The sequence below is a fragment of the Ricinus communis genome, chromosome 3 (assembly GCF_019578655.1).
Source record: "Ricinus communis isolate WT05 ecotype wild-type chromosome 3, ASM1957865v1, whole genome shotgun sequence".
Taxonomy (NCBI): domain Eukaryota; kingdom Viridiplantae; phylum Streptophyta; class Magnoliopsida; order Malpighiales; family Euphorbiaceae; genus Ricinus; species Ricinus communis.
In genome coordinates this window covers 4976451-4989175 of record NC_063258.1, presented here as the reverse complement: position 1 = coordinate 4989175, position 12725 = coordinate 4976451, and the positions used below count along the sequence as shown (strand labels likewise).

General features: G+C 30.7%; 1 protein-coding gene across 20 annotated transcripts; it reads right to left on the bottom strand.

The window, feature by feature from the left end:
• Positions 1-5523: 5523 nt before the first annotated feature.
• Positions 5524-12070, bottom strand: LOC8287866 (N-alpha-acetyltransferase 40). 20 transcript variants are annotated; one of them, XR_007215152.1, is made up of 10 exons: positions 11777-12058; positions 11585-11687; positions 11140-11507; positions 10934-11010; positions 9819-9849; positions 9632-9700; positions 9377-9508; positions 9101-9160; positions 7912-8008; positions 5524-6657 (listed from the first exon to the last, which is right to left on the bottom strand). XR_007215152.1 is itself a non-coding variant. In XM_048372076.1 (8 exons), the coding sequence occupies exons 1-8, from the start codon at positions 11858-11860 to the stop codon at positions 6647-6649; spliced, it is 816 nt and encodes a 271-aa protein (XP_048228033.1). In that variant the 5' UTR covers positions 11861-12070; the 3' UTR covers positions 5524-6646. The 20 variants fall into 20 exon arrangements, 7 of the variants coding, with proteins under 7 accessions (XP_048228033.1, XP_048228032.1, XP_015583581.2 ...); XR_001536283.3 differs by lacking the exons at positions 9101-9160; positions 9377-9508 and having other exon boundaries at positions 5524-5731; positions 6538-6657; positions 11777-12063; XR_007215160.1 differs by lacking the exon at positions 9377-9508 and having other exon boundaries at positions 11777-12061.
• Between the last annotated feature and the right edge of the window lie 655 nt (positions 12071-12725).

The following is a 12725-nucleotide window of genomic DNA, read 5'->3' as shown; positions in this document are numbered from 1 at the left end:
AAGATCTTTTTTATTTGGAATGAGGTATCTAATCCACTTTAGAGCTTTATTCAAAGGTTTGTAGTAAATCACCAACCTAGGTGTTCCTCTTTCTATCTAACTATTTTTGTTGACATAGAAGGCTGCACACGACCAGGGGGATCTGGATTTGGTAATTAAACCATTTTGCTCTAAATCTTTTATTTCTATTCTACAATGGCTTTCAAGGGTTTCATTCATTTGGATAGGTCTGACTTTGGTAGGAATTTGTTTGTCACTAAAATCTTTAGGAATTTGTTTGTCACTAAAATCTTTTTCATATAGTAAATTCACCATATGCTGTTTTCTTTTCCAAAAAGCATTAGGAAGATCAGAACACACTTCTTTTTCAATTTTCTTTTATAAATCAGAAATTTTTCTTTGGATAAATTCATTTTGTAATTGGCTTTGGATTCTTTTTAAACCCATATCTTGTTTTAGGTGGAAAAGCTGGGTTTGTTTTCCTTTAATCAAAGCATTTATCTCAAAATTATAAATTGAGTGAGCTTTTATAAGATTGAGATTTCTCTTCTTGGATTTTTCTAAAAAAGGAAAAACAATCTTTGAATCTTTAGCTTTAAAAATGATACCAGCAGTAGTTACTTTGAAAGGAGTAATTAATTGATCAAAGGAGTTCTCAAAATAACAGTTTCCTGTAAATCCTTTGTAAGAATAAAAATATTTTTTAGAGCAATATTGTTGTTTAGAATTGCAGCTTCAGTTTTCTCCGCAATTCTGATCTTTGAACTATTGGCTGATGTGAGCCTTTCTTTGGTTTCTTGATGATATCTTTTAGGAACTAGCTCATAATTGATACAGTTGAGGTCTGCTCCCGTATCAAACAAAGCTATAGTTTCTATCTGGAAATCATCAGGGAAAATGAGTTTTATTTGAATCAAATATTTTCTTAAGGTTATTTCTTTTAAAACATTAATGAAGTTTTCTGGGACATTTTCAGAAACCTCAAGATTTTGAAAATCATTATCTTCTCCAAAATCAGAATCACTACTTTGTTTAAGAATCAAGCTTTGGAGCAAAACAGAATCACTTTGTTGTTTTTCTTTCAAATCTTTGAGTTCTGTTTTAATGGCTTTGATTTCTTTTTGAAGTTCTTGGATAGTAGGGAGAGGGTTCTTTAATTTTTTCCCTTTTTCCAAGATCATAGTAAGGTCATAGGTGTTCTTACTAGAAGAAGGAACGAGGGTTTCAGTTTTTAGGATTTCTTTCAAAACTTGTTTTTGGATTTGAGGGTCATTAATATGCTTGACGGCTTCAAGAAGAGCTTTTTGTTGCGCAGTGAGCATATTAATATTCTTTGAAATATTATCTGATTCCGATTCAGAATAATCGGATGAGATTTTAATTCCATCAATTTGAAACTCTTCCTCATTATTCAAAAATTCTGATTCAGAGGAATCAACAAGAAGAGCTGAAATTTTATTCAAAATTTCTTCTTCTATTTGGAGCTCATAAAGTTTTTTAGAAAACTTGCAATACTTTGAAGTATGACCCTTTTTCCCATATTTGTAGCAAGTAATTTTGCTAAAATCTTTTTTGGAATTTTGTTTTGGAAATTTAGAAGAGGATGGCCTTTTGTAGAAATTCTCTTTGTTTTTAGGTGTTTTCCTATTTTTGAAAAAAATATTTTTTCTTAAAAGATTTAGAAAAATCTTCTTTGCATTTTCCTTTGCAGGTAGGGGAAGGTTCTATGGGATTATACTCAAACTGGTTACAAAAACTACCTAGCTCCTGCCTAGTCTTCTTCATTTTCCATTTGAGTTGTCTTTGGAGTTTAAGGTCATGGAAAATCTTCAATCCCTCTTTCTGAGTAAGGCTAACTAATTCACCATAAGTGTAGAAATCATAAGGGATCTGGTCATTATGGGCTTCTCTTATGGTATTCTAACCCTTTCATCTAGTATTTTAGGTAAACCAGCTAAGAATTTTTCTTTCCAGAAAGGTTGGTTTGAATCTTCCCTTAGCATGACTCTGGTCAGGAAAGTATCTTTATAAGCCTGGAAGTTGTTAAGTTTTTTGTAGGTTAGATTGCTGAGAAGCTCAGCATTCTTATCTTTTAGAAGAGAAGGGTCTCCTATGAAATGGAGGGAAATCGTCAAAATTAAGGTTGACACAGCATCCTTAATAGGATTTCCTAGCTCATCTAAGATGGGGGTCCCTTCTATGGTGGTTTGGATGGCACATAGGATTTGGATCTGTTGTGCTTGTGTGAGATGGTAATCCCACCATCCTTTAAGCTGGCCAGAAAATCCAGCTATAAGGAGCTCAGCGATGGCTCTATCGGAGGTACTGCTTTAGGTTTTGTAGGCATTGACTGCCATGGTCATCTGTTGTATTCTGACATTCCATCTATATTCTATTCATAGACGGAAGAGGCATTGAATCTAGATTGGGTGAGGATATTATTTCTATTTTCTATTCTTAAATCTGGGGCAGTATTCCTAGAAGTATGCCAAGTTAATTTAGGGGCTTGCCATCCCAATCTGTTGATGATGGAGGGTTTTTTAGTGACACTTTCAAGCTCTGAATCATCGGATTCATTGCTTTAGGCTTGATCTATAGCACTAATATTTCTACTGCTTTGAGGAGTATCAAGTACTAGGTTTTTGGAGGATTCAAAAGTGGCTAATTTGCTAAGTTGTTCCCTCACTGCTCTAGCGAACTCAGTTTGCTTCTGAAATTGGTCTTGACTAGGCTTTGAGATCTGGTAGGATCTGGTAGGGTTTGAAGACTGGGTTTTTGAGCTTTTCTGTTTGGCTTATCTCTCTTGGATGACCAGTGTTGGGGATTGGAGAGGTGAAGACTGTAGGAGGTTTTTGAACTTGGCTTTCTATCCTAACAAGCTATTTCCTTATTGTGTTAAGATAGGTATTTAAGAAATTGTTCTGCTGAACAATATTCTTGACATTTTTCTCAAGCTCGTCTCCTACTAATTTGTAAGGTGCGGCTTTTATTTCGTTTTCTCCATAAGAAATTGTTATTTTCCTAAGGGGAGGATGTTCAGACTAGATGGTTAGATTTTCTCCGACCTTCCATTCCGGAGTCTTGTTCCTTACAGTAACAAGACTAATGAGTTTTTCTTTAAAAGGATAAAGAATACTATTTTCTTTGCAATAAATCTGAAATCAATCAAAAAATTTGATTTGGATTCTGTTTTGTATGCAAAATTGGTAGTATCTTTCCTGGATACTGTCCTTTTCTTGTAAAAAATGTTTAAAAAATCAAAGTTTTCTTTGAATAGAAATCTTCATGTAAATGGTTTTTATTAATTTGAAAATCTTTTAAAATCATGTTGATTTCTGCTTCTAGATTTTGGGTTATTGCAGATGGTGATGGTGAAGAGGGGGTAGAGACAGTCTCTATATCATCATCTTTTTTTGGTTCATTGTAAACAAGTCTAGGGATATTGCTTTGGTAATCAATATTTTGTAATATGGTGTTTGAGCTTGGTAAATCAGATGTTGAAAATCTTGGTTGTGTTTGTGATGGAGTTGGTTCTTTGTAAGAGGTATAAATAACAGAATGTATTTTTGATACCCTTCCAATATCTATGGTCGAGATTGAAGAATCATCATCAGAAAATCTAGAAGAAATTGATTTCCTGTTGAATGTAAGCTTGACTTTCCCATCTGAAAACTGGGTTATGTTTTTGAGATTTGTATTTGGCTCTATTTGCTTTGGTGATTCAGGTTGGGTTGCACCTTCAAGGACCCATTCTTCTGGAAGAGTGATATCCTTCCATTGAATAGTTTTTGGAATAGTTGCATTGGATTTGGAAAGATTTGTTTGGAGGAATAAGGTTTCTCCTTTTGGTGAGTGGAGTTTGTGTTTCGAATCAAAAGCAGAAATCATGGCTTTATAATGTATTTTGAAAATCAATGCTATCGGAATAGATCCTTCAAGCATTTTGTAATTATATGTTTTTATTTGAAGAACAAACTCTTTAAAATATTTTTGTCATTTAAAGAAATTGTAATGTTTGGAAAACAATTGAAAGAAATTTGTCATTTATTAAGGCTTGACTCAACAGTACCTAATAAAGAACCATAAAAATTTGTAAACCTAGCATCTCTAAGAACTGCTAAGATGGAAGTGTCTAAACCTTCTTTGTTAAAGGACTTTATTCCTACCTGGACAAGGCCTATATGAATGTATTTATAATTTTTTTTTTTATGCTTTTGGAGGGTCTTTGGATTCAAAAGATAAATTTCTTTAAAAGGCTTTGAAATTTGAATATCTCTTTCTTCAGTTTTGATAGTAAAATCAGTTTTGAAAAGAGAAAACTTTGAAAACTCATATATTTGTTTCTTTTGAATCTTTTGGGTATTTCTCAATCATCAATATGCTTTGAAAAATCTTCAATAATGATTTTCTCACTATTTACTAATCCTTTTGATCTTGAAGACTCAGAGGTAGAAGAGTTTGAGAAAGAAGAAAATCTACAGAAAAAAGATTCTAAATTCATTTTAAAATAAATCAAAATAACTTTCTAAACAAACGTGGACCAAGCCACCAGATTTACTGCCTTTAAACCAGACGAAACTTACTACTGTGCATAAATGAACAAGTTTGTTTATCAGTGATATGATGCAGATTAAAATGATTTTAAAATCTCTTATATGTAAATAATCTTTTCTTCCCACCAGATATATATATATATATATATATATATAATATTTCAAATAAAAAAATTATATAATCAGCAAGATAAATATTATTTTCATCATTACTAAAATATTTAATAATAAATTAAATTAAAATAGACCATTAATATAATGATCATTAAATGATAGTGAAGAGTTATGCAATTTTTTTATTTAGATTCAGAGATATTCTTAGTAATAGATTAATTCACCAAAATACAAAGAAAATTCATAAAAAAATTGTAAAGAAGAGAGAAAAACAAGTTGAAAATAATGCTTCCATACTTCTGGATTTATATTAGTTATAAGAAAAATATAATTCTTCAATAAAACTTGGATAAAATAGAAATATTAAAAACATTATATTTTCATCAAAATGAAATACACATGAAAATATATCTAATAAAATTAGTTTTTTAGATTTATATTTTCAATTAATTCTTTTTATTTCTCCAATGTATTAAAAAATATAATTAAGTTTCTTCACTTTTATTTTTTTATAATACTTTGAAATTATTAATCTAGTTTTTACATAAAATATAATTTCATTTGCAATCTCACTTTTTTTTCCTAGTAAATACAATATCAAAATTTTTTAAAAAAATTTATAAAAATAAAAAAAAATAAAAAATTACTGACAGATTTAGTATGAAAAGTTATTGCTTACATATATTTATAACAAAATGTCACAAAAATATTATTATTTCAATACAAAGTTATATTTCGAGTTATTTTCAAATTTTGAAACAGACGGAATAATATCAAATTTCAAATTACGTCAATCTTGGATTGAGATTGTTTTGGACTAAATTATATTTTAAATTTTGACTATTTCGAGCTTGAATTGGTCTAATCTTGGATCACTCGGATCATCTCACATTTGAATTATTCCGAGTTCAACCCGCAGTTTTGATTTCAAAACGTTTCAAATTTAAATCTTTAAAATTTATATTAAAATTTGAATTCAAACAGATCTCGGGTTTCCAAATTCTTGATAGCCATCTCCCTGTAAGAAAAAAAGAAAGTATTCCAAATTCTTGATAGTCATCTCCCTGCAAGAAAAAAGGGAAGTATTAATGATGTCCCACTATCTCTCTGCAAAGTCCTCCATCGAGCGGATATTACTAGACTGCTCCTTGAGAATGTTAGCTAGATGATGCAACCCAATGGGGATGATCAACGCCATCATGCGCAGCCGAATAGTGGTGCATAAACTCCAGGTGTTTCCGACTTTCCATGCAGTGAAGGGCATAGTTTAACGAGTTTACACTTAAAGGACTGATTTTTTTCGTGACAAAAGAGTACCCAATAATTTAATTTCTTTACATTTTTATTACATTACAAACCAATATCTTTAGATTTTTATGATTTAATATTTAATATAATATTCATTTTCAATAAAAAAATCACTTATTGAGTAAATTAGCATATAACTAACTACATTGAATTCATATTAAATAAAATTAATATATATTTTTAATATTACTAAGAATAAACATAAATAATTTCTAAAATAAAATTATAGTACTTTTAGTAGTATTATGATAGTTGATTTGGTGGTAAATCATCTATAAAATAATCTTATTATTGAAAATGAATATTATATTAATATCAAATTATAGAAATCTAAAGATATCAAATTTGTAATGTAGTAAAAATGTATAAAAAAAAATTAAATTATAGAATATTAATATTTCTTTATCACGAAAAAAAAAACTCAATCTTTTAAGTGTAAAAAGGGCATGAGGTACGTTTCTGTACTTTTCCCGCAAATAAAAAGGAAAGGATATGTTACTTGCTTGGTTTTTGAAGAAATAATAATAAAACAATGCAGGAACAAAAAGGTAAAGAAGAAAACCCGGATCACAAAAGAGATATGGGTCTCAAGTTCTTGCAACAAGTCGATGGGATCTGCATTCTCCTAGGGAGCCCAGTAGCTGTCATGATGAATATGTGAAGGAACCAAGCTAGAAGCCATCTGAACGCAAGAAAGGCAAGAAATAAGCAAATGGAAGCTTAAAAAAAGAAAAACCATGACTTTTAGAGAGAGAATGAAGATGTAGAAATGAGTGAGAAGGATAACAGAGATAGCATTAGTCCTAAAAAGTTAATAATATAATTTTTAATGACAACAAAATAATGTACAAATGAAAAATTTGTATTTGTGTATGCAGGATGATATAATCTGGTTAGAGGATAAAAATCAGAAATAGCTGTGGAATATATATAAAACCATAAGTAGTCTATCGTATATAAATAAAATCGAGTTGACTCGATGAGCTGATCAGATGACTGAGCATCTTGAAGGTTGTTGAGGAATATAAAAGAAAACATCAGAAGCCTACCTTTTCTTGTCTGTGTTGCTTGTGTCTATGACTTTTAGATTTTTTTATTTTCTCTTCTTTGTATTGCTTTACAAATGATAAATAACTAAATTTAATGCTAGAGTTATGATTTAGCTTTGCAAATCTTGATTGTTTGGCTAGCAATATTAGATTCATTTTTTACTTGTGTATTTGATTGAGAAACATGTAAAACAGGATGCTTGAGAAAATGCTTGCTTTAGAGATTTATCAGTAGAGATCTTAATATTTCTAAGTGCCACCCTTATTACCTACTTGTTCTTGAATGTACTTTTGAAATTGATAGACTTGTGAGTATCTTTCTAGAAAGATAGGCGAGAGTTCCTTCTAAAAGAATGAGCGATTCATACCAAGACCAAAAGTAACAATTGGCCACTTAAAGACGAGGGTTAATTGAGTTGTAGTCAAAATCAACAACTTTAGAATTTCAATTGATTTCTTTCAAACCTAATAGGAATTTAATGACATCAAAAGCACCACTTTTACCCTAAAACTTGAATTCATCCCTTTCCTTGTAGTTTGTTCAGTTCTAATTAGCATAATTGAATTTGGAATTCAAAAAATTACTACTTCATTTTAACCCATTTCCGAGTGTAAGATATTGTGGGCTAATTAATTTCGGTACTCATAACTTAATTGTGGAATTCAAGTATCTTTCTAGAAAGATAGTGTCAGGTATTCATATTATTATTACTTTTGTGTGAACCGTGTACTTCCATAAATTGCACAATACCGCGCGCCTAGAATTGTCTAGGTGTCTGATTTATAACGACTACCTATGTGATAAGTATACTCCACCCGCTCATGAAAAACTTGCAAAAAGAAAAGAAAGTTACAAAAGGCGATAGAAAAAAAAGAAAGTGATTTACCAGTAGTATCCCAAGAAAGCGGCACCATATCAGCTGGCATACGAGTGTATGTCTGCAACTGCCATGCTGCCATGGTGATGCTACCATCTTGATACACCTAATCCCTTTCAAAAATACAAATAATTGCATCCTACTTAAAAGAGTAAAAAAATATTGTAGTTTCCAGCATCTCCAAAGATCTTTTTGCTCCTCATTCAGAGAAAACATGAGAAAAGAGTCCAGAATTTTCAGAAAGAAAAAGCTTGAAAGAAAGAATAATTTGCAGAGTCAGCTAGAGGACAGATAATGATCAACATGAGTTGACCATTATATTACAAATCCTACGATACCATGTAAATTCCTATGTAGAAGGATTTTCATAGTTCAATTTTTCTAAGCCTGATATCCATGAGTTACAAAAAAACACCTTCAATGTTCAGTTATGCACTACCATCAATATATGCATAAAAATAATATCAGTTGTTTGTTTATTCCTAGAAGACTGTCGCACAAAAATTCTAGTGCATAAGAAGCCCATCATAACTAACATGAATATAATCATACATGCCCACAGGTGCTCAGATATTTGTTTCCTGAAGTCTGTATACAAGCATCAAAGAAAAATAGTTTCAAGGTCATAAATAACATAGTAACAAAAATATGGCTAACAATTTTAAGCTCGAATATGGCTTTAGCTTCACTATCAAATACGTTGCAAAGAATTTCACAATTCTTATCAACTCCCATTTGTGTAAAGAGGAAAACAGAAAAACTCAATATCTTTTTACTCATCATTATAGAAACGGAAACACTTGAAGGACAAGGGTAAGTTGCACAAAAGGTCCCTCAACTTTGCACCTAGTATCACCAAACCCCTAAATTTCAATTTGTATTACAAAACTCCTTCAATTTTAAGTGGGATATCACTAAATCCCTTTCCATTAATCACCGATTAAAAACTTAACGGAAAAGTGATGTGGCAGTCTAGCTGATTATTTAAAAAAAAAAGTCACATGTCATTATCACATGCCATGTCAGCATATCAGGATCAATAATATTAAAACAGCTAGTACTTAATTAAAAAAATACACTAAATTAAATTAATTAAATCAAATAACAAATTTAACAATATTAAAGATAAAATCAATAATCAAAATGAGGAAAAGAAAATACCAAAAAAAATCAAAAAATCAAAATGAGGCAGCATCACCTCAGACCTTTCCTCCACTACTGTCAGCACAATAGAACATATTTGTTCAAAGCCTCAGATCTTTTCTCCAGCATTGACCAAAAAGAAAAGAAAAAGAAAAAGACCTTGATTACTAGTAACAAGCAATTGATAATGAATATATATAAATACACAAAAAGAAAAATCCTAAAAAACAGGAAACCCCAGTTTAAAAAATGGGAAAAGAAGAACCACTGAATTGGTTAAAAGAAAAACTAATGGATACCCATAACAAAAGGAAATGAATTTGAAGCTCACCTGACTAAAAAGAAGAAACCTAGAAGATGAATCCGTGAGAAAATTTTGAATCAAGCAAAAAATTTTTTGTTGTTGTCACTTTGCATCTCTAAGGGTCGCCAGTTAAGTAAAATTCTATTCTTTTAAGTGTTTCTGGATTGCAATAAAACAGCATTTGGAGAAAAGCAAATAATTTAGGCACATCATAAATTCACAAAAAAATAAAGAGGAAGAGGGTTATTACAGAGAGGGTTATTATTGGCTACCAACTTTTACCTGCAATATGGCTTCAGCTTCACTATCAAATGCTTTGCAAAGAATTTCATAATTCTTATCAACTCCCATCTGTATAAAGAGGAAAATAAAACAACTCATATCTTTTTATTCATTAAAGAAAAGGAAACACTTGAAAGGCAACAATAAAATGTATATCGTGCAAGTAAAATAATTAACAGTCTAGTACCATTGAAGGCGAAATGCTTGATATATTGTATCTGCAAAAAACATAGATCACAGAATTCTTTTTTTTTAAGAAAAGAGTAATAACCATATCTTAAGATAATATTGTAAAGAAAAAAGTAAAAGCAATGCAGAATCATATTTGTTGGAAATGCAAAATCCAGGAACTAAACAAAGTTCAGAAAATTAAACTGAAAAAGCAGATATAAGAAAGTTTAGGATGAAATAACATGTGATAAGACCATCTCCATAGATAAAGCCTGAATGAATCAGATATTTCAGGAAAAATGCCAAATTCAGGAATTGCATAGCTCGGGAAGTTAGATCAATAAATTAAGATAAAAGGAAATAAGCTTATGATGGGAAGAAGTATCAAAAGGGACCACCTGTTTAGACAAAGCTTGAAAAAAAAATCTAATAAAGAAAACTACTTACTAAATGTGATATGTAACAGCTCACTCATATATTTAATAGCTTAATTGAGCTTATTGGAAGACTAGAATAAGTGATAATAATGTGGACACTGTTGGTGCAGAAGGAACTGACTAGTAACACAAAATAGACAACAAAAGACAAGAAAGCTGATTGCTGCATGGAACTGACAAAATGTAGGATATCTTGGAGCTGTTTGATATCTTAGTAAATTAGGTTTATTGTGCACGGAACGTTTCTAGTACTTGGCTGATGACTTAAGGCCACAATAAATGACCGAACTTAAAGAAAATAAAATAGAAAAACCACTTTTGAGTGACAAACTATAGATGTTCCTTCTGAAGTTCAGTATCACACTATCACTGAAAAACCCTTAAAGTCTTAACCCTGGTAAACCCGCCCAGATTAATCAAAGCTTCCAAGTTGTCTTAGTGACACAAATAAATCATAAAAACTTTTTACTGCGCTTCAATGTCGCCTTTCTTGATATACATCAATATGCATCAGAAATGTCATGCAAACATTTATGAGTGCTTTTATGCATATTTAAGTATCCTAGATTTATTATCCTTGCTGCCTAGTTTTATATAACAGGACAGTTTCCTTTCGACCTAAAATAGCTACAGCTAAATTTTAGTAAATTTGATAAAATATAAAGACACAAAGCTATCAAATTAAAGAATTTACCTAAGCTTAGTTTTATAGAAGTCCATAGCTGCCTCATTTGCTTTCTGGACTGTTAAGACCACGGCACTCATGCAACTCTAAAGAAGTGGAAATCACAAAACCAGAATCCTCTCTACTATAACATGAGCAAAAACAAAAATACGCATACACAAAAAATGTAAAATTACCTCATAAAGTTAGAAATAAATAAAAATAGCAATAAGTACCTTACGAGCAATACATTCAATTAGTTGCATTAGGAATTTGCCCAATCCCTTGCCTTGGACACGAGATTGAAGCTGAATTTCATATACATAAAGAACAGGGAACTCTTCCTCCAGAGTAAACCGATAATGCACAAATCCAACCAAAATCATCTCATTCTCTATAAACTTACGATTATTATTCGCAGCCTCATACACGAATATATAACGTGCTTCAGGAGTAACCATTTCTCTTCGCTTCACTTTCTCTTCAGTAGCCCACTCATGCCCATAATGCCTCTCCATATTATCCTTAACAAGCTTTTGTAGCTCTCGCTTCAACGAAGATGAGAGTTTATCTCCACTCCCTGATTCTAAGTAAACTGAGAAACCTATATTGGTAAAGTAAGAGAATCGAAGTTACAAGAATTCACATGGAGAAAAAATTATGACAATAAGTTCCTATTACCAGTTCGATCGAATTGGCGAAAGGCTGGGAAGGAAGCAAGATGGTCATTCTCAACAGAAGCTGCTTTAATCAACTCATTGATTGCTTTCCTCTTTTCTACAATCTACCAACAACAAATATTGAAAAAATAAAACACAAGAATGTTAGTTACTTGAGTGGATTCAATAATTTTCTGTTTTCTTTTTCATATACCTCTTTGCGTTTAGTCTTCCTCTGTCTGCTAAGGTTGCTTCCATTGATATCTTGAAGCGTAGTGGAGAGGGCGCTCGACTCCATGGCAGCTATTGTACCAAGTGGCGTTTCAACACCGTCCTTGAGAAAGTATCAATTAGGGAAAAGAATGGAGAACATATAACGATTTTGGAAATCTAGGCTGAACGAAGATACAAGAAAAGATTATGATGAAGATAACGATGGAGTTTAAATCTTTTTCAAATGGGTCAATGTTAGGGTTAGGAAATTTTCCATAACAAAGAACAAGAAAATAACGTCTAATTTAGTCCTGGAACTTATCTATAAGTGCCAGATTAACCCTTTTGAAAGATATCATTATAAGGTGCCCTAATTACCCAAACCTCATTTATTTAAAATAAAATTGCTCGAACCTATCCCGAATTTATTTAAATATTTATAATTAATCAATTTAATAATTTCTTCTGTAATTAATCAATTTAATAAATATTAAATAAATTTTTTTTCGAATTAATAACATATCATCCTTTTGGTAATACAAATAAATTCTATAAGAATTATATAAACAAAGTTTGGAATTGAATATTATGAGTAATACTAATATAATAATATTAGTGAGGGTAAATAGATATTTTAATTTCAATTATTATTTATTTTTAACTAAAACGTGTATAGTAAAACATAATAAAATAAAATTAATTATTCAATAGAAAGTGATCTACTAGTATAATTGATAAACTTTTAAGGATGTTAAAATATTTAACCCAATAGCGGTACATTAGACATTATTTTAATACTCAACGTCTATTGTTACAGAAAAATATAATAATCTAACAGAGCTGTAACATAAAGATGTTAAAGTTAATTATTACAATTATGAGAATCCAATAGTATAATTTAATATAACCTAAAGATTTTAAAATAATTAATCCTATTTTAAATATTAATA

Bases quoted from the DNA above. Each gene is read 5' to 3' on its own strand.
- LOC8287866 (XM_015728095.3), bottom strand. From the start codon at position 11,860: ATGGAGTCGAGCGCCCTCTCCACTACGCTTCAAGATATCAATGGAAGC. The intron at 11,508-11,584 runs GTAATAGGAACT...TTACCAATATAG, and splicing joins TCGCCAATTCGATCGAACTG to GTTTCTCAGTTTACTTAGAA. The intron at 9,850-10,933 runs GTAAATTCTTTA...TGTTTTTTGCAG, and splicing joins TTCTATAAAACTAAGCTTAG to ATACAATATATCAAGCATTT.